The 21,425-nt window shown below is 48.1% G+C and overlaps 1 protein-coding gene and 1 long non-coding RNA gene across 3 annotated transcripts; one reads left to right on the plus strand and one right to left on the minus strand.

Moving 5' to 3' along the window:
* The first annotated feature begins 5,597 nt into the window (after positions 1-5,597).
* On the plus strand, positions 5,598-11,485 carry LOC103721278 (uncharacterized). Of its 2 annotated transcripts, XR_016397747.1 has the most exons (6): positions 5,598-6,157; positions 6,261-6,474; positions 7,095-7,230; positions 9,283-9,447; positions 9,539-9,655; positions 10,352-11,485. It is a non-coding gene; the product is annotated as an uncharacterized LOC103721278 (long non-coding RNA). The 2 variants fall into 2 exon arrangements; XR_016397746.1 differs by having other exon boundaries at positions 7,095-9,447.
* Positions 11,486-11,586: 101 nt separating this feature from the next.
* On the minus strand, positions 11,587-13,525 carry LOC103721272 (pentatricopeptide repeat-containing protein At2g27800, mitochondrial). The gene has a single exon (XM_008811409.5). It carries the CDS (start codon positions 13,189-13,191, stop codon positions 11,923-11,925), a length of 1,269 nt encoding a protein of 422 aa, XP_008809631.4. The 5' UTR covers positions 13,192-13,525; the 3' UTR covers positions 11,587-11,922.
* Positions 13,526-21,425: the final 7,900 nt, after the last annotated feature.

Below are 21,425 nucleotides of genomic sequence, written 5' to 3' on the forward strand. Positions count from 1 at the left end.
CCAGGAACTTTCTTTGTCCGGTGGCCAGGGGAAAGGGCCCCAGAATGTCGATCCCCCATTGGGCAAACGGCCAGGGGGCGATGATGGAAGTCAGCAGGGCTGAAGGTCGGCGCTGGATATTAGCGTTCCGTTGACACCGGTCGCACTTCCGGACGAAATCCGTCGCATCTTTCTGGAGCGTGGGCCAGTAATATCCTTGCCGCAGGATCTTATGGGCTAATGCCCGACCCCCCAAGTGATTTCCGCAGATTCCTTCATGGACCTCTCGGAGGGCATAGTCCGCCTTAGAGGGTCGGAGGCATCTGAGAAGAGGAGAAGTAAATGATCGACGATAAAGTCTGTTTTCGTACAAGACATACCGGGGAGCTTGGCGCTTGATTCGACGAGCTTCTGTCTCGTCATGGGGTAGGGTTCCGTCCTAAAGGTAGCAGACGATCCCGTCGATCCAGCTCGGTTCAAAGTCGATACACATGGTAGGTTCTGGTTCCTCCGTGCTGGGAGCCTGTAGGTACTCGAGCGTTGTCCCCTTGGGAAGCTCGCTCATGCGGGAGGTTGCCAGCTTGGACAACTGGTCTGCCTTGAAATTCTCCGCTCTGGGAATGTGCTGAATATCAAAAGAGTTCAGAGTAGACGTAAATTTCCGCACCTTTTGGAGGTATTTCTGCATGGATGGCTCTTTTGCTTCAAAGTCTCCCTGGATCTGGCTTACCACCAGCTGGGAATCACTGAAGGCTCTCAGGTCTTCCACTTTCAGTTCTTTCGCCAGCTTGAGCCCGGCGATGAGAGCCTCATACTCAGCCTCGTTGTTCGAGGCCGGAAACTCGAGGCGCAAGGCTTGCTCGGCCACCACCCCGTCTGGACTGGTGAGGATGAGTCCGGCCCCGCTACCCCCCGAAGTTGAAGACCCGTCTGAGTGTAGGACCCATGGTGGCCTTGGTGCTTCCTCCATGGATATAGATGGCAGCTCGGGGTCGTCCGGCAGGGTACACTCTACGATGAAATCGGCGAGTATTTGAGCTTTGATAGCCGGCCTGGGCCGATATTCGAGGTCAAATTCCCCGAGCTCGACCGCCCATTTGGCGATCCTCCCCGCACGATCCGACCTTTGCAATATTTGCTTCATAGGCTGGTCGGTCAGTATAGCTATTGTGTGGGCTTGGAAGTAAGGCCTGAGTCTCCGAGCCGAAATGATAAGAGCAAAGATGGTCTTCTCAAGTTTGGAGTATCGGGTCTCAGCATCCCTGAGGACCCGGCTGATGTAGTAGACCGGCTTTTGGAGCTTGTCCTCTTCCCGGACGAGGACTGAGCTCACTGCAACTGGAGAGACGGCCAGGTATAAGTAAAGGACTTCGCCCCTCTGTGGCTTGGTGAGTAGCGGGGGAGAGGCCAGAAGGCTCCGGAGCTCTTCAAAGGCCCGCTGGCATTCTTCTGACCACCGGAAGTCCTTCGGCCGTTTGAGGCTCTTGAAGAATGGGAGGCAGCGCTCAGCTGATCGGGAGACGAACCTCCCCAAGGCGGCAACCCGCCCTGTGAGCCGCTGCACCTCCTTGACTGTCTTCGGAGGTGCCATCTCTTGCAGTGCTTCCACGCTGGGTTACTATGAAACCCAGGAACTTGCCCGAGGTGACTCCGAACGCGCACTTCGCTGGGTTGAGCTTCATTCGGTATCTCCTGAGCTTGGAGAACGTCTCGTTGAGGTTAGCTACGTGGTGTTCCGCCGCTCGGCTCTTCACCAGCATGTCGTCCACGTAAACTTCCATATTTCGGCCGATTTAGCCTTTAAAAATTTGGCTGACTAGTCTCTGATAGGTGGCTCCAGCGTTCTTCAGGCCGAAGGGCATCACCTTGTAGCAATAGGTACCCTTGTCGGTGATGAAAGCCGTCTTCTCCTCGTCTTCTGGCGCCATTCGGATTTGATTGTACCCTGAAAAGGCATCCATAAAAGTCAGCAGTTGGTGTCCTGAGGTGGAATCGACGAGTTGGTCGATGCTTGGGAGGGAGAAGCTGTCTTTTGGGCAAGCCTTATTCAGGTCGGTGTAGTCCACGCACATGCGCCACTTTCCGTTGGCCTTCTTTACGAGGACTATGTTGGCGAGCCAGTCCGGGTAGGAGATCTCCCGAATGAAGCCGGCTCCGAGGAGTTTATCCACCTCCTCGGCCGTAGCTCGTTGTCGTTCCGGGGCGGAGCCCCTTTTCTTCTGCTCTACAGGTCTGCTAGTTGGCTTCACCTGGAGTCGATGGACCATGACCTCAGGGTCAATTCCCGGCACGTCCGTAGGCGACCAGGCGAAAACGTCAGCATTGTCCCGCAGGAAGCTGACAAGGTGATCCCTCTCGCAGGCGCCAAGGCCGGAGCCAACCTGCACAGTTAGTTTGGAAAAATTTTCTTGCAGTGGAACTTGAACAATAAGCTCACCGGGCTCTACTTGCTTCTTCCAAAGGGTGTCCCTCGCATCGAGGGTTTCTATGGGTAGTGAGGGGCCTGTTGGCTGAATCGGCGCCTTGGTTGGTTGCCTTACTCTGTGGGCCGCCATGTAGCATTGCTTGGCAACCAACTGGTCTCCGCGGACCTCGCCTACTCCTTGGCCGGTGGGGAACCGCATGAGCAAATGGCGGGTTGAAACCACGGCTCGAAGGGCGTTTAGCCCTGGCCGCCCAAGGATGGCGTTGTAGACCGAGGGCAGACGGACCACAAGGAAGTCCGTCCTCACAGTGCTCTCCCGGGGAGCGAGGCCAACTGTGACAAGGAAGCTGGCCTCACCTTCAACTGGGACCGAGTCTCCGGTGAACCCAACCAGTGGGGCATTAATTTTCCGGAGATGTCCTTCTGGCAACCCCATTTTTTGGTAGGCATGATAATATAAAACGTTGGCTGAACTTCCATTGTCAACTAGGACACGTTTTACATTAAACCTATTTACAATCATAGAGATGACCACAGCGTCATCGTGAGGGGTCTCGACCCCTTCCAAGTCCTCGTCCGAGAACGAGATGACTTCATCAGTATGCGGGCGCTTTAGGGGTGCTCCCTGGGCGGCCGCTCCTGCCGAGGCCCTTCCAATCATATTGATGGTGCCGGCGATAGGCCTGTTGTCGTCCGGATTTTCGGACGGTACGGCGTTCTCCGTCGGCCTCCTTTCCTCACGTCGGTTCCTCACGAACCGGTTGAGTACTCCCCGACGGATGAGCGCTTCTATCTCGTCCCGGAGCTGGAAGCAATCCTCCATGTCGTGCCCACGGTCTCGATGAAAGCGACAGTACTTCCTGGGATTACGGGGAACCCCCGTGTCTCGCATAGGAGGCGGGGGTCGGAAGAAGTCCCGACCCTCGATTTCCATCAGGATCTCGGCCCGGGGAGCATTGACAGGTGTGTAGTTCTCGTACCTCCCTGGGTACGTCCGAGGCCGTGGTGGAGACCTCGGTCGAGGAGGGGTCCTCCGCTGAGGTCGTCCCTGCTGCCGGGGCGGGCTCCTCAGTCGGGGGAGATTCTTCTCTCGACGGGGGGATCGACTCCTTTGTTGGCCGCATTCCTCGCGGCGTTTCTTCTGCTTCTTTGAGGCGGGCTCAATTGCTCCCCGCCTGGAGGCGACTGCCTCCTCGGCCTTGGCATACTTCCGGGCTCGGGCCAGCATTTCGGTGAAGTCGGCCGGGAAGCTCTTCTCGATGGAGAAGAGGAATCGGTAAGAGCGAACTCCAGTCTTCAGAGCCGACATGGTTATTGACTGGTCTAGCTCGCGAACTTCCCACGTGGCGGCAGTAAAGCTGTCCAGGTACTCCTTGAGGGATTCCCCCTCCTTCTGTTTGATGTCCAAGAGGGAGTCTGACGTCCGTCGCTGGCGTCGGCTGGCAGCGAAATTGGTGGCGAACTGCCTGCCGAGTTGCTCAAAGGAGGATACCGTGTTCGGCTTTAGTCCAGAAAACCAAAGCCGAACAGTCCCTCGAAGAGTCGCTGGGAAGACCTTGCAGAGTACGGCCTCTGAGGACCCTTGTAGAGCCATAAGGGCTCGGTAGCTCTCCAAATGGTCGAGGGGGTCGGTCATTCCGCTGTAGGGCTCTACTTGAGGCATTTTGAACCTCGCGGGGACCGGCTCATCCTCGATCTGGCAGGAAAAGGGGGACTTGGTAGTGAACTCGAAGTCTCCCTCCTGCCTCGCCTTCTTACTGTGGAGCGCTGCAATTTGGCGCTCCAAATGCTCAACTTTCCTGTCGAGCTCCCCCACTCGTGGGATTGTCGCCGCGGTCTGCGCCGGCTCACGGTGGTCTGGGGCTGACTCAGCCTCAGAAGGTTGGGGTCTTCTGTTGAAATCTTCCCCCGGTAGCTCTCTCTGGGGGGAAGTTCGCTCTTCATTGTTGGCTCTGGAGGAGCCATGCAAATTCTGGCCTGGAAGAATCGGGCCGTTGGGAAGAAATTCCGGCAGGACCTGGGCCTGCGGGGGGAGCGTTGGTAAGGCCTCCTCGCGCCGCAGGCCTTGAACGGCGGCGGCCAGGGCCTGGACTTGCTGCACCAGGGCATTAAACTGTTCCGGCTGGACCTGGGAAATCGGGTCAGCCGGAGTAGGCGAATTCTGGACGGAATGTCCAGGACTCTGTGGGGGACGCCGGGAGATGTTGGAGGCTCCCTTGCTTCTCAACTTCATGATCGCTACTCGGTCCCTTCCTCTAGCGCCAACTGTTGCTGGAAATTGGACCCGGGGGCGATCTTCGGTCGAAGAGAGGGAGCAGCAGGTTCTCACAGGGGAGCGGCGATCCGTCGGCGGGCGGCGTCCTCCGTCCGGGTGCCTGCAGACAGACCGGTGGCCGGGTTTTCCGGCGCCGGCCCTCCGACGCTCAAGTCAGAAGGGGGGCAAAATGTATGAGAAGAGGAAGAACAATGTTTGTAGAGTGCGGAATCTCCCAACCCCCCTCTGAGAAGCAAAGGCTCCCTTTTATGGGGGGGTCGGTTTACCTGTGATGTGATGGGGCGAGGCCATAGTACGGCTCGGCATGTTGTTCGGATCGGCGCACGATCGGGTGAATCATTGTGCTGATGTCGGAGGTGAGGTCGTCGTACGACCCGAGCTGACACGCGATCGGGCGAATTATTGCATTGGTGTCGGAGGTAAGGCCGAGATCAGAGACTTATCATAGTCGATTGGACTCTACTGGGCTGACTTGCCGTGGAGAGCTGAGGGTCCGTAGATGACAGGAGCCATGCGCATTAATTGTGGAGTAAGCCGGAGATCCGCATTAATTGTGGAGTAAGCCGGAGATCCGCATTAATTGTGGAGTAAGCCGGAGATCCGCATTAATTGTGGAGTGAACTGGAGGTTTGCAGAGGTCATGCGCAATAAATGCTGGGGCAGTGGCAGGATATGGCCCTTGGCCGGACATCAGAGGGGTACGGTCGTAGTAGGTGGCTGACAAGGATAGATCTCGGGTGTCAAGATTTTTCCAGGTCGGAGGTTCTGAGGTCGGATATCTTGAGGTCGGACGCTGACTTCGGCTGTCCAAGATCGGCGGTTGTGCGACTTCTTAGGGGTACTTGTGTCACTGGGGGAAAAACCTTATTCCCCCAACACATATCAAAAAAAAAAAAAAAATCAAATAGAACTACTGAATACTAAACACCCACAACGGCTTGCAAGAAGGAAAATTCAAAACTAAATATAGACAAATCCTACTAAAATTTGGCCCGTTCTTGTTGTCGACCATAACTACTTAATTCACCAAAGCTCTATCAAATAACAATTTGATCCAACAAACCAATACGCAAATAATTTGATCGCCTATAAAAACAAAGAGGAAATCAGAATCTCATATCAAGACCTGTTGAAAATTTCAACCCAACTTGACCCAATAAGCTGATCGGTCCCGATTCACGTGGATGAAACCGGAGTAGGAACTGGGTATCGGCTGGTGTATTCGTATCCTTTGTCCTCTGCGGCTCGAACACTCGTTCGATGCCCGCCTACTGTTCGATCCAATTCCTCACAGGCCTATTGGGCTCCTCCGTCGCCCTCCCTCACCAATAAAGCCTCCTTCCCCTCCTCCGGGCTGCGAGAAACCCCCATTCGGCGACATCAAAGGGAGTGAAGTTGGAGCTTAACCTCACGAAGCCTGACGATTGGCACCTCCACCTTCGCGATGGCGACCTCCTACAAACCGTCGTGCCTCATAGGTTTAGCTTTCTTTTATTTTTTTCTCCTCCTTGATCTTATTCATAGCCTATGGAGCTCTAATGCTTATTCTTCACCTAAGCAAATAGTTTGCGTTGAGTGCAGTGCTAGTCATTTTGGAAGGGCAATTGTCATGCCCAATTTGAAGCCTCCCATCACCACCACGGCCGCCGCCATGGCTTCCCAGGAGTCTGTACTGAAGGCGTTGCCTCCAAACAGTGGTTTCGATCCGTTGAAGGCTCTCTACCTGACCGGTAATACAAGCCCCGAGGAGATCAAGCTTGGCAGGGAGTTCAAAATGAACTACACTGAACAAAATGTATACCACCTTGAAGGTTCTGCAAATAATATTGCTTTATCCGTTGCATGATATTATAAAAATTGTTGACGAAATTGGATACTACTACATTTATATGTTTGACTGACCTCCACGTACCTATCTACGGGCCATGGACTTAGGCATCGTTTGGTATCGGTTTTGCTTTTCAGAAACCCAAGAAGAAAAATGAACTAAACTAACAGCATGTATACCACCATGAGAGTGCTGTGTATTGCTTTATGCTTTGCATGAACTTATAAAATTTGTTATGGAAATTTTGACACCACCACATTCATATGTTGACGAACCTTCACATACATAGAGTGTGGAGCGGCATATTTAATATTCGATAGCATCTCTAAGATCCACCCACCCCCCCTCTTTAAGAATTAGCATCTTTGCATCAGATCAGTAACCTGGCTTATGATGGTGGCATACAGCAAATTTTGTAATTAGATCGACTATTTTTCTTTAATTTCAGGACAACTTAAACTTTTTTGCCTGCAGTTCTTCATAATGTTATGCAAGAATGGGACTTTCTTTGCTTTCGATATTGTTACAATCTCGTGCTGTTTTAGCTGTTGTATTGTCTTGTTGACAAAGTTGATGTCAATTGTCAGGAAAGAGTGGAGTGATGTTTGCTGTGAAACTCTATCCTGCTGGAGCAACTACCAAATCAGAGGAGGGGTTGCAGATATTTTTGGGAACTGTCTAACAGTCCTCGAGGAGATGGTAGAGCAGAGGATGCCTTTCATGGTAGGTAAAATCCAGACGTACAGACACCAGTTTTGGTGTCATGGACAAGAAGAATGAATGCATGTCGAAAACGTCAAAATAAAATTTGTAGTTAAAGAGCAAGGTTAGTGTAAATGGTTCCAAAGCATGCTTTTAATTGATACTGAAAAGAAAGTGCTCCGGATAAATGCTACCAACTTAGGGTTACCAAATGAAATGGTTTCTGAAGTAGTATAATAAAAACTGCAGGAATTGGAACAACCATACCCTGCACTGTTCCTATTACAGTCTATGTCGGTATATGCAATCAAATTTTGTTTAGAACTGTTTGATGCTGACCCTTTTCAAACAAAATCATTTAATTCAAACCCATAGACATATGATTTTATCATTTTGTCCTGTGATCAAGGACAGATGAAAATGGCTGGGTTTATCTTAATTTGAGTTGAAGACCATGAAAATAATGTGGAGGGCTGAAGCTTGCATAAGTTGCACTTAGCCTGATACTTATATTTCAAAATTTTGTTGAACATTTGTTTAAATCTCATAATTTACATGTAAGATCTTCATTGCATATTTGCATGTTTTTTGCTGTTTGGATAAATTCTGGAAATTTTTTGACTCCTTCTGTTGTTGTTTTAATTTGAACCATTTACAGAAAAATTTAAGGAAATCTTAGATCCGTCCAAATTTAGTACAATTTATCTATTAGAAATTTTGGATTTTTAAGAATATTTCCATTTTTACTGGGTATTGATGTTTATTAAATTTTGATGTCACAAGAAATGATGAACTTTATGTGCTAAATTCAGAGATATGCCTTCATTATGATTTGTGAATGAGAGCTAGGTTGCACTTGCATTTTCTAAGCCATGTGCAGCAAAACTGAACTTTTAAACGATCATCAATTTTGTTCTGGGAGTTTAGAAATAATATTTCTGGTTGATATGTAACTATTTCAATCATTACTTGACTGCAGAGTGTTGGAGATTTTGAGACACCATGGCCGAAAGAGGATTATCGAGTCAAAGAAACTAAAAAGAAGGCCATTTTCTATCTAATCAGTCCAGAAACAGTTTTAAAATTAAAAAAATTAAAGTCAAAATTTATAATTCCACTTGTTGCCCATCAGTTGCCCATTCATATTAGGATGCATGGCAGGTTTATTAAAAACAATCAGCCTTATGTTTGTTGGCCATGGATGATGAATGAAAATGTTTGCTAGTTTCATGTCAAGTAAAATTTCCGAAATAAGTACATTTTGAACATATATATAAAGCTTTTATGAGTTTAAACAGTAAAATGGAGATGGATCATATTTACTGAAAAGAGAGAACTGATTGGTTTACTTAGTGTTTTCGTGTGTTGTGGGACTGCCTTTGACAGGCCTGATTACTTTTTGTGGTACAGTGACAGAAAAATTCCCCTTCTTTTCCAGGCCAAGTTCTTTGCAATATCCATAGAAGTTGATTGTTCATTCAAAGAAGGTTATAATGCACGAAATATCCTGATTACAAAAGCAGGTTACTGTGAAATATCATATGTTTAAAAGTGTAACAGATTTGATGATCCTTGTTACATTTTCAGAATACTATTTTTTTATATTTTCATAACTATGAGCAATAAAATAGCAGTTTTAAATACGTTATGCTAGAGATAGGAAACTTTTTGTGTTTGAAGACATTTTAACATTTGTATTATCAGTATCAGATAAAACTCACTTTTTGAACAACCTGCATCCTGAACTATTAGAGTTTGCAGAAATTGAGAAGCTGATCCTTTTTTCTTCATCACTTTTGTTCCTTAGAAATATTATTGTACCTCAGAGAACTAATTTCCACTTTTTATATCATCTCATATACCTGCTACCAGAATTGTTTGTTGGCTCTGACGAGGCTCTGCCATTAAGGTTTCATTTATCCAGTTTTCAAGTGGTCATTTTTATATTTCCTCTCTCGAGAATCCTTACTGCAGTCTTTCACAGTCTTTTCACTTCTGATCAGCGACCTTGTTATCGAGTGCATGTACTAATGAAGCTGCTTTATCTTGGTGAACTCTATTTACATTTTACAGGTTCATGGGGAAGTTACAGATCCGAATGTTGATATATTCGAGTGAGAAAAAGTGTTCATTGAAACGATTTTGCACCATTGGTCCAGAAGCTTCCACGACTCAAAATTGTAATGAAACACATTACTACTATGGATGCAGTCAGGTTCACTCAATCATCCAGTGAAGGTATCTTTTGTTACAAAATTTCTTTTTCTATTTTCCTTTCCTTGTTTCTTTTGAGGGTTCATTTTCTTATTAACATATTGTAATTCTTTAGGCCATGATGCTGCAACTTTGATGCCACAGCAGCTTCTTCTCAATAGAAATTCATTGTTTCAGAATGGGTTGCTGCATCACAATTACTGCCTTCCAGTATTGAAAAGAGAGACTTATAGTATGTCCAGTTATTCCCCTTTGCTAGCTGAAGACAGTCTATATATATATACATACGTATATGTACATATGTCTACACATGTGTATATGTCCATATGTATCTTGTTTCTAGTATATATGCAAGGACTTAAAGAACTTAATGCTAAGAACTAATGCAATGGTTATTAGCCGAATTTTCTATTAACCTCCACAGATGCCGGCACAACACCCTCACCCCCCCCCCCCCCCCCCCCCCCACCTCTTCTTCCCCACAAAAAAAAGAAAGAATTTAAGAAAATATAAGAGTGATAAGTAGAATATTTTTGATGATCATAAATCTATTTTTCTCAAACTGTATGAAAGACTTTAAAATGCCATTGCTGTCGTGTAAATCCAATACTAAACAATCTGTATTTTTTTATGTTTTGTCTGTGATGAGATAAGTTCTGGTTATGTTATAAATAAAGGTCACTAAACTAAATAGATCTCTAAATAGTTATTAGGAATGTGAAATTTGACATTATTTTATCTTGCTTTCCTACATATTTATTAGATTAATGCTAATGCAAAAGCTTATTGTCAAACTTTTGCAATGAACAAATGTGATAATGGAACCAATTTATGTTGTTATTTTTCTCTGGGAAATTCAAGGGAGCTAACTTCTCTTTCCTACTTTTGCACCATTTTCAATAATTTCAGTCATGAATTGTTTTTATAGGACAAGCTATAAAATATCAGCCGTTAGAAGTGGAAGCAGAAGATATTTTCTTGGGACTGACAGTGCTCCACATGAGAGACAGAAAAGATTGTCCGCGTGGATGTGCAGGCATATATAATGCTCCTGTTGCGTCGTCACTTCATGCCAAAAATATTTGAAGAGGCATCCAAACTTTTTGTTTGATGAAATTCTGAAATCCGTTTTCATTTGGTGGCACATAGCTCCAGCATGGTCAAAATGCTGTCACAAACAACTAGGAATTAGAAGCCTTGCCATCTTTCTGATCTCAGCTTTGGGAGTTTATTGTTTCCCTGAGGATTCATGTTTTGAACACGTAATCCGACCCAGTACGACATTATGGGGCTTTCAATGTCTTACAAAGCTTGCCATCTTTCTGGTCTCAGCTTTGGGAGTTAATTGTTTCACTGAGTTAATTGTTTTGAACGCATCTAATCCAACCCAGTACAACATTATGGGCCTTTCAATGTCTCACAAAGACATTTATATACAAGTCTCCTCTCCATCTACCTTGTTTGGATTCTTTACAGCTTTTATTTATCTCATCATCCTTATATGCATAATTTCTATGATAATGAAGATAATCGGAATGCAGCCTCTAGTTCTTTTTAGTGCATATATACATGAAAAGTTGGGCAGTTCGCCTGATGTTGATGGCGTAATTGGCAACCCTGTTGTTGATGATCTGGTAGGTTTCTTTCTGAGACATCTCTTGCAAAGTTAAATCTTACAGTATCTGTTTGGTGTTATCTTCATTAGGCTGGCGGTAGTGGGTTTTGTTTTGATTGAGAGGAAACACGAAGCAGGGATGTGATGCTGATCAATTGCGGTTGATAGAATTGTAATCGAGGACCCTCACATTTTGTCTAGACTTTTTTTAAAGTATTCATAGATGTTTCTGTGTCAAAATAATTTGTGACTTATTGCTTAAAAATAAAATTTATAACTCATTCATATTTTTTTTTTAAATAAAATTAGATTTTTTTTTTTGGTGCTACAACGGATGGCTTATACACCTCTAGTATGAATATATCTAAAAAAAATTAAATGGCAATATATTACGAAGTGCACTAAGTAATTCTCTCTCCAACCTATAGCGTACTTCCAGAATGATCAGGCACATACGAGTCCACCTAGTTTGTACGTCTCTTGTTGTTTTTTTTTTTTTTTTTTAAGATGATCAAGCTTATTTAAGTGGGTTGTTTCAGGTCTTCAAACATAAATGTGTAAATTTCTCATAAATATTTCCAAACATAAAAAAGAATATAAAAATTATAAATTACAACCTTCACAGCTGTTCTTCCATTCCGGCGGTGGTCTCATTTTACACCTATACATTATTGTCCTCCAGCCACCCCGCCAACTGTGTGCAATAACTTTCCACCGAATCACTCCCCTCGGTCACTGCAACTTCAGTCGGTTTCATCAAATAACCTTCCGCTCGGTCCATTTCGCCGACCCGCATCTGTTTGCGAAAATGCCCCAATGAACAGAGCCGACCATCTAAACTCATCCTGAACAGAGGAGAGGTTCTCTCGGTGCTTTCTTCTCGATCAATTGCCACCACCATCTAAACTATCACCAAACTCATCCTGAATCCCATGCAGCAGCTCCCGGTACATCCTCCCGTCCACCAACTCCTTCTCGTGCATCTCCCTCAACAGCCCCACCGCGTCGCCGACCCTCCCCTGCCGGCAAATCTCCTCCAGCAGCGTCCGGCACGTGATTCCGTCCACCGCCCGCCCGATCCACGCCACCTCCCACATCATCTCCACCGCCTTCGCCACTTCCCCGGCCATCGCTAGCGCGCTCACTATCGAATTCGCCGCCCTCCCGCTGGGCGCCAATCCCTTCCCCCTCATCTCCGCCCACAACTCGCTCGCATTCTTTGTCCGCCCCTGCGCGCAGAGGCCATGAATCAAACAGCTGTACGTGTTCTCGTCAGGCTCGACGCGGTACACCGGAACCATCTGGTGGAACACCCGGAGGGCGTCGTTGAGGTGGAGTGAGCTGGCGTAGCCCTTGATGAGAGAGTTGAGGGCGAATACGTCGGGGGCGACGCCGGAGTCGAGCATCTGGCGGAAGAGGGCGCGGACAGAGTCCATGTAGACGTGATGGATGTAGGAGTTGGCACCGCGGCCGAGGAGGGCGGCGAAGAGGAGGTTGTAGGTCCGGGAGGTGGGGCGGGCGGTGGGGTCGCCGGCGGCGCGCATGCGCTTGTAGACATAGATGGCCTTGGAGAGCATGCGGCCCTCGGCATAGAAATATATAATGGTGTTGAAGAAGGGCTCGGAGAGGCGGAGGGAGGGAAGGGAGAGGACGAGCGAGGTGACGGCGTCCATCTCGCGGTAGAGACGCGCGGCGCCAAGCTTCTTGATGGTGATGAGAAAGGGGGAGAGATGATCGTCGTCGTCGTCGTTTGCGGCGGCGGCGGGGGCGGGACCGCGGAAACGGGGATGGCGAAGGGCGGCGAGGAGGAGTTCGTGGCAAAGGCAGGGGTCTGGGTGGCGGGCGAGGGCGGCGGCGAGGTCGGCGGAGGTGAAGCGCGCGGGGAGCTCGGAGATGGCGCGGTCGATCTGGGCTTGGTCTACGGGCGGCGGGGCTCGCTTGGATCGTTTACTCCGCGGGATTCGCCTGGATCTGGTCGTGGAGTAAGGGAAGGTGGGAAGTGAATCGGGACGTGCAATGGGGGAAATTAGGGTTAGGATTTTGGGATGGGATGAGATTGGTTGTGGAGTGGATGGAGAGTGGAAGGAGGAGAGGATGAATCTGGTGGAAGAGTAGAGATTTCTCCAGCGATGGCTGAGAAGAACCCGACTCATCTCTCTCCGATAGTTTCCAGAGCAAGAGAGGGATCCTTTGGCTGCCGGCGGTACGGCGACGAGTTATGTAGTGGACCGGGACGAGGGTGGTTGGGCTGGTGACCGGACCGGAGTCGCAGGACCCGGCTCATACGAATGGGAAGCTCGGACCGGGAATCACGGCCGTGGTTTGTAACGAGCTTGGATGCAGTTGGTTACGATGGGAAATCGGTCCTTGTTTCGTCTTTCTTCTATTGGTCCTGACTTGGTTTTGGTCGACTCTCTTATTGTTTACCTTCGAATTCTTGTTGCAGGTTGCTGGGTTAAGAAACGATACGAAAGTCTTCTGTTTTCCTTTTCCTATCCCTTCTCCTATACAATGCCTCAGTATTGTTGTTGTTTCCTCCAATTCTTGATCTTCCACTGGCATTGTATTGTGGAAGGCTTGGTGATTAAGAACAATGCTTCTCCAATTCAACAACATACGAGAGAGAATCTAAATATTAGGCCCTTACTGTTGGGGGAAAAATGGATTGCTCCAAAACACGTAGATGCATCGCCGGCACGTGATGGCGAGCGCAACGGTAGCAACTCTCAAAGGCGTCCGACCTCAGGGGGCCCGACCTGAAGGCGCTTGACCTTAGAGGGCCCGATTTGAAGGCGCTCGACCTCAAGGCGTTCGACCGCAGAGCCCGCGGCCTTGCCGCTTTGATCTCGGCCAAGCCGAACCCGATCGACCTCAATTCCGAAGAAAATCCGGTCAAAGAACGAAGCAGACTTCTCCATCGGAAATCAAGCCCTTCTCCTCCTCATCCGGGATCCAATCCCGCGATCTCCGCCTGAGCGACTGTCAACAATTAAATACGCACGATCTCCCCGGACCTCCAGCCAACCCGAAATCTCAAGCCATCTACGGCAACTCATTGATTCACTCAATCACGTCCAGTCATCCACCGCAACTCATTAATTCACACAATCATGCCCAATCATGACGATAACTTATTAATTCGCACAGTCATATCGCAGGTAACCCTGGCACCTACACCTCGTGGTGCTTACACCTCTCGCCTATCGAAGTTCTGTTCAAAAACCTCGTACGAGAACTTGTATAGAGAAGGATTTCCCGCGGCGCAGCAGTTCTTCCTCCTATAAAAGGAAGACTCCCTCTTCTCAGAGAGGAGGATTTCTGACTTTTCACTTCTACATGCAATCTCTCTCTTTCTGCACAAGAGCCCCCCTCTGACTTAAGCATCGGAGGGCCGGCGCCGGAAACCCCGACCACCGGCTTCTTGCAGGTCCCCCGGAGGACGCAGCCCACCACCGCACCACTTGCCGGAGCTCCTCCTTCTCAGCCAGTGGTCGCTCCCGGATCTAATTTCCAGCAACAGTTAGCGCTAGAGGAAGGGACCGAGTTGTGACCATGAAGCTAAGGAGCAAAGGAGCCTCTAACGCCTTCCGGCATCACGCACCAAGCCCTGGACACTCAGTTCAGAACTCACTACCAAGGTGCTCGACCACGGATCGCAGCTCGGCCTCGGCAGCCTCCATTTTCGCGGTGGCCTGCCTCCGCACGGCCTCGACTTCGCCAAGCTTTCTCTCAGCCTCCTCCTGTCCTTTTTGACTCCTCCGAGCCTTATTCTGACCCTCAGACACCACGAGGACCAATATGTCGACTTCATGAAGATGCTGTAGAGAAAGAAAGTGAAGGTGAGTAAAGGTCAAGGATTCAAAAGGATGTGAAAATTAAAGCAAGGAGATAACTTACTCGGATGGCGGAGCAGTAGGTCTGATCGACAAGACTGCTAAGATCGGCGGCCTCGAACTCGGCTCGGTCGGTTGGGAGCGGCGCGCAACGAAATACTTCGCATGCAACGTTGCTGTCATGGAGGGCCGAATCGCCCTCGCAGACCGACCATTCCGGGCAATAGGGCCTCCTCTCAGAGCGGCTCTCGGCCCCTGAAGAGCTCGGAAGGTCGGGCCTTGCTGAGCTCGGCAAAGAAGAGCTTGGGACCCCGAGATTGCTGCCCGGCTCGGGACCCGAGTGCCGCAAACGAACGACTTGGCAACTTGGCTGCTGAGAAATAGGGGCCAGGCAAGCTGGGGCCGCTGGATCCCTCGAGCGCTCGGTGGGGGAAGCTTCCTTCCGAATGAACTCGGAAGTCCCGACCTCAGGGCCCCTCACCTCGGTGGGAGCAGAAGTCGAGGCCGACCTAGCTTTCTTCCTAGGCACGGGCTGAGTCCCGCCGGCCTCGGCTACCCTCTTCTTGTACCTGGCGAAGAGGGCCGCGTTGTTGGTCACCATCTCTGCAATGTCTGAAAAGAAGAAAAAGCTCAAGTGTCAGATCAGCACCAAAAAAATGATGATAAAAAGAAAAAGAAACAAGTAAGACGAAGGACGACGAAACAGAGGAGGAGCAGTACAACCGCCCTTACCCTTGGGGCGCGCCGAGCTCAGGCCGACGTTCACCAGGGCCTCCTCGCTCAGGAGGTCGTTCAGAAGAATGTCTCCCCCGAGGCTACGAAGAGCATCGAGAATCCTTTGCTCGTTTGCCGAAAGCTTGGGGGGCTTGTTGATGGCCTTGAGCCGGGGCTGCCCCCACCTTGGGTCAAACTCCCACGTGCGCTCGGAGGAAAAGAAGAAAAATTTCTCCTTCCACCCACGAATGGAGGAAGGAGCACCACGGAAGAATGGCTTACCGCCCTGAAGGACGAGGTAGAGCCATTCCCCGTCCGCCAGGTTGGACTTCAACATGAAGCACCACCGAAAGACGTTCACCGAGGCCGGTATCCTGTGCGCGAGGCAAAGGGATAAGAAACCAATGATGGTCCTCCACGAGTTCGGAGCGAGCTGCGCTGGGACGAGCTGATATGCCGCCAGGAGCTCGTTCACAAACCTGTGCAGGGAAAATTGCAGGCTGGCCCAGAGTGTCTCTATGTACACTCCAATCCGACCTGGAGGAGGTCTCGTCATCCGGTCTTCCGGCCTCGCGGGCTCAAGGTGAAACCCGCGCTGAGGGAAAAATCGGGCGCGGATCAACTCCAACTCCTCTCGGTCAAGCTGGACCCGGCTCCGTTTGGGCCATGATCCATCTCCGACGGTTTTCGTACGACCTTCCTATGGACTTTTGCGGGCTTTCTTCTTCTGTACATAAAAGTCCATTCTTCTTGCTAGAATGGTAAGTGTTGCTGGAAATTGGACCCGGAGGCAACTACTGGCTGAGAAGGAGGAGCTCCGGCAAGTGGTGCGGCAGTGGGTTGCGTCCTCCGAGGGACCTGCAAGAAGCCGGTGGCCGGGGTTTCCGGCGCTGGCTCTCGATGCTTAAGTCAGAGGGAGGCTCTTATGGAGAAAGAGAGAGATTGCATATAGAAGTCAAAAGTCAAAAGTCCTCCCCTTTGAGAAGAGGGAGTCTTTCTTTTATAGGAGGGGTGCCAGGATTACCTGCGATGTGACTGTGCGAATTAATGAGTTATCGTCATGATTGGGCGTGATCGTGTGAATTAATGAGTTGTCGTGGATAACTGGACGTGATTGAGTGAGTCAATGAGTTACCATGGATGGCTTGAGATTTCGAGCTGGCTGGAGGTCCGGGAAGATCGTGCGTATTTAATTGTTGACAGTCGCTCAGGCGAAGATCGCGGGATTGGATTCCAGATGAGGAGGAGAAAGGCTTGATTTTCGGTGGAGAAGTCTGCTTCGTCCTTTGACCGGGTCTTCTTCGGACTTGAGGTCAATCGGGTTCGGCTTGGCCGAGATCAAGGCCGCGAGCTCTGAAGTCGGGCGCCTTCAGGTCGGACGCCTTAAGGTCAGGCGCCTTTGAGGGTTGCTGCCGTTGCGCTCGCCATCACGTGCCAGCGATACATCCACATGTTTTGGGGCAATCCATTCTTTTCCCAACATTACCCCCCGACTTCCGAGTTCTAGCCGCTTACGAGCTCGGGTGAAGGAAGTAATTGCCTTTATCACGCTGGTGGGACTAGGTAGATTTAAATTGCTCCGCCATTTCACGCGCTTCGGGGTGTCTTTAATGAGAGCATGAGGCGACGACCTTTTGCTTTTTGAGGCAGTTTTGAGCCACGGGTTCATGATGAGGCTACGGGATCCGACGGGACGCTGCCTCGATTTTGCTTTTAAAGCGTCGATCCAGGTTGATACGCCGCTTCGGTTTCCGAGGACGACACATGGCGTGATCTAGACGGAAGGCGGGATCTGGCACCATCGATCTGGGCCATCGGGGGGATCTATATAAACCCCGGCCTGGCCCTAAAAGTTCTCATTTGGCCGCCGCAGCTGTTGCCTTCTTCTTCTTTCATTTTCTTCCCCCTTTTTCTTTTAGTTGTTGCTTAGTTTTTTCCGGCGATAATCCAAGGCATTTTCTGGTGATCACCTTGATCCCTCACCTTCGGTTGGCAGCATTTCCGGTGAAGCCCACAGTAGGTCTCTCACCCTCGTTTGCTCGGAGGGTTTTTGTTTTTCTGTTTCTTTCTTTCCTTCCTTCTTCTTCGTCTTCATCTATTCGGTGAGCACAGCAATGTCAGGCGGTGCCTCGTTCTCCGATAGGCTTGCACTGGTAGTGTACAGAACCGTGTCGTCTCTTACGCTTTTATTTTCGGTCAGAAGATACTATCCCATTGGAGCTTTCGCGCTGTTGGTTGGTTTGAGCTCGTAATTGAAACGAGCTTTACGAGCTCAAGCTCGAGCCTTTGCTTTGCTAAGTGTAATAACCCCAAATTTTTTTTTTTTATATAAAAAGGGATAGAATAGTCCTTTAAAATTGATATAAGGGGTAAAATGGGAAGGAATCAAAAGATAATGGCATAATTGCAGATATATCGAAGTGGCAAGGGCAAAATGGGAATTTAATAATATTAAATAAAGGGTGAATAGTGTTTTGATGTGATTTAATTGGAGGGTTTGAGCTGGCTCACGGGAGTGAAACAGAGAGGAGAGGGGGAGGGTTCTCAGATGACACAGAGAGAAAGAAAAAGAGAAGAAGAAGAAGAAAAAGAAGAAGGAAGAGGGATTCGAGGTGGAAGGGAGTCCCGATTGCACTTCCAGCTGCAGGAAAAAGTGTAGATCTCCTTCTTCTCTACGCAAGAACCTCGATTTTCAAAAAGAAAAAGGTAAATATCCATCCCTATCTAGTCTTTTGATGACATTAGGCTATACCAAGGGTGGATATAGTCTAGAGGGGTCGGATAAGGGTTGTAGAGGCGGTTAAAAGAGGAAGAATCGGATTTTGACAAATTTTTCCGGCACTACGGAAAAACTGTGTCGAAGTCCCAACTTCGGCGAATTATTTAGGAGGTCAAACGACCTCCGATAGCAATGGATGTTACCTCTTTAGAATCCCCTATGAGTGTAGAATGTTAGGTAAAAATTTCATCAAATTTGGAGTTTGGAAAGTGGATCAAACTCGGGATGAAGTAACCGGCTGTCGGTCCGGGTTACTGTTCATCCGGGTGGGAAAATAAGAAATTTTATGCCAAAATAGGATATTAAGCCTAGATTAGGCTAAGGGAGACCTTGTACTCGTGCAAGGGAGTCCCTAATACACATAAATGATGAGTTAATTAATAGAAAAAGAAAAAGAGAAAGAAAAAAAAAGATTTAAGGAATGGGGGAGTTGAATCAATTAAAGTTCCCTATATTATAATTGGCACGTAGATTATAGCCCTTGATACAAAACTAAATGTATTGTAAATGCATGTCACAGTTGGGCAAGAAGCTAGGGAACAAGAGGAAGAAGTCCCCTGCTGCCTACTGTAAAATTCTAGAGGCGTATCGAGGCCGTGCCGGATTGGCAGGTGAGTGGGAGTCATGTACTTTGCACTATGAGCATCCTTAATTCATTTTCATGAATGTCGCCAAGTGTGAATTGATTCCACTTGAGCATATTGATTGATATTGTAGTAGATTCCTCTATAATCTTGATTCTCCATGCTTGATTATTCTGTACATGCATTTGAGGGAACATTGAGAGGAATTACGAGGGGTTGATGAGTAATCAAATTGATTCCGAATTGTGAAATGATTTCTTTTGTAAATTGATTTCATTTCCTCTATTTTAAAGACTTGTGAGTCGTAGCTTGATTATACTCTTTTATGAGTAATTAAATTGGTTCCAAATTGTGAAATAACTTCTTTTGTAAATTGATTTCATTTCCTCCATTTCAAAGATTTGTAGAGCCTTCTTAGTGGTATATTGAGTTGTATTGCACTTTCTTGACCCTCACTCCTAACCCTGATGTTAGTTTATGATTGGGTCATGATCGAGTGAGTGGTAGTCTTGATCATACTCCTTTTTAGTAGAGTATTGGGAGGGTGCATTATGGCATTTATACATGGCTTGGTAGTATCTGCAGGACACCTATAGTCGATGGGGTTGAACATCGGCATTTGTGCACATAGTAGCCTTCTGGGTGGGCGGAGCCCAGTCCCTTCCTAGGGGGGACACGGCCCTAGGCGTAGGATCGGCCGGTCCTACGACTTATATTCTGCTTGCCGCCGGGCATAGTAAGACCCCGCGAGGTGCCGTATGGCTTTCCGCGGATGTAGAATTCCCGCGAGGTGCCGTTTAGTATGTAGATGTGAGATGGATTTCTGTTCTGGATACTGGCCAGCATTTATATGATCAGTGTGGTGTCTTATCCTGCATATGCATGTGACAGTAGGGAGTTGTTGCTGGTTCGCCTGGGGCGTAAAACCCACCTCCCGATAGCTGTCTAGCATTTATGTTATCGGTATGGTGTCTTATCCTGCATATGCATGTGACAGTAGGGAGTTGTTGCTGGTTCGCCTGGGGCGTAAAACCCACCTTCCGACAGCTGTCTAGTGATGATTTACATATTGGTGTGGTGTCATATTCGATGTATGCATATGACAGTAGGGAGTTGTTGCTGGTTCGCCTGGGGCGTAAAACCCACCTCCCGATAGCTGTCTTGTTGATGATTCAGCCTATTGACACCTGATTTATATGATTCAGTACTATGACCTGTTGAACATATTCATGAGTAGCATATATGTTGACTTGATTATTCCATATATGCTTCAGATGAGTTGATATTGATTGTGGTGATATTGATGATTTACTCCATATTCTTTATGTTGAGTTCATGTTCATCTTGTTATTGATCTTGAGATTTTACCTCGAGCCATGATTATATCTTGTCTCATGTGCATAGTACTCTCTACTCCACTCACTGAGTATTTATATACTCACTCCCCAGTTTGATGTTTTTGATTGCAGGAAAGGTATTGTATAGAGAGGAGCAGGATTAGTGGTTGCCTGCTAGCTGTGCCGCTCCATAGTATAGTATAGTATAATGTAGATAGAGGTTTATATCTTTTGGTGTATTATAAACCTTCTATTGTATATAGTGCATAGTTACAGTCATAGATCCTGTTGTGGATATGGGTTTGACCATGGATGGATTGGGAAGCAGGTATATATATATGTGTGCAGATCAATTGTGTGCCTGTGATAATGTATTGCTATATATTGTCCAGGTTTATTATGTGACAGATTATGTGATTGCTGCTCTGACAGGTAGTGTGTTGTATGTATTGAGATAATCCTGACAGGTCACTATAGGAAAAGTGATCATTTTGTGCATGTATCATGCCAATTTTTTTTCAAGATCTATTGATGATTGATAGGTAGTAGGGTTCTACGCGGTGGCTGGTGGCCTTATGCCTACCCGCACCCTAGGACCGTCGCGGCGGCCCGCCGGGAACGGGGCGGGGGTCGTGACAAAGCTTGGTATCAGAGCAAAGGTTAAACAAGAGTCCTGTCAGAGCAATAGGATGAGTCAGGATTAAGTATAGGATTATACTATGGAGCATAGGGTTTTTCTGTATGTTATTTTATGAGTTATTTACAACTCAGTAAAATATATCATGACTCAGTGTGTAACGACCATCCTCTCTTTTTGACTTTTTTAGAGAGATATAAAGAATACCTCCAAGGAGAGGACCCGCTCGTCCTGGAAGGAGGATGGAGCCAGATATAGCATTGGATGCGGGTTCTGCACATGTCGAGCCCCAAAGAGAAAAACCTCCTCCTGCTGATAGACGGAGGGTTGATGATCAAGGAGATGTAGGAAGTAGAGATGCATTGATGGAACAGTTACTGGCGGAGAATCAGGCTCTGAGGGAGCAGATTGCTCGGGGGAAATCTCTTGCCCCGTCAGTAGTATCCATCCCACCTCCTGTATCTGTGCCAAGAAGTTTGGCCAGGCGGGCTCTAGATAATGAG

This window comes from Phoenix dactylifera, chromosome 1 (genome assembly GCF_051530095.1).
Source record: "Phoenix dactylifera cultivar Ajwa chromosome 1, Ajwa_hap1_PhDact_Kaust_v1.1, whole genome shotgun sequence".
NCBI lineage: Eukaryota > Viridiplantae > Streptophyta > Magnoliopsida > Arecales > Arecaceae > Phoenix > Phoenix dactylifera.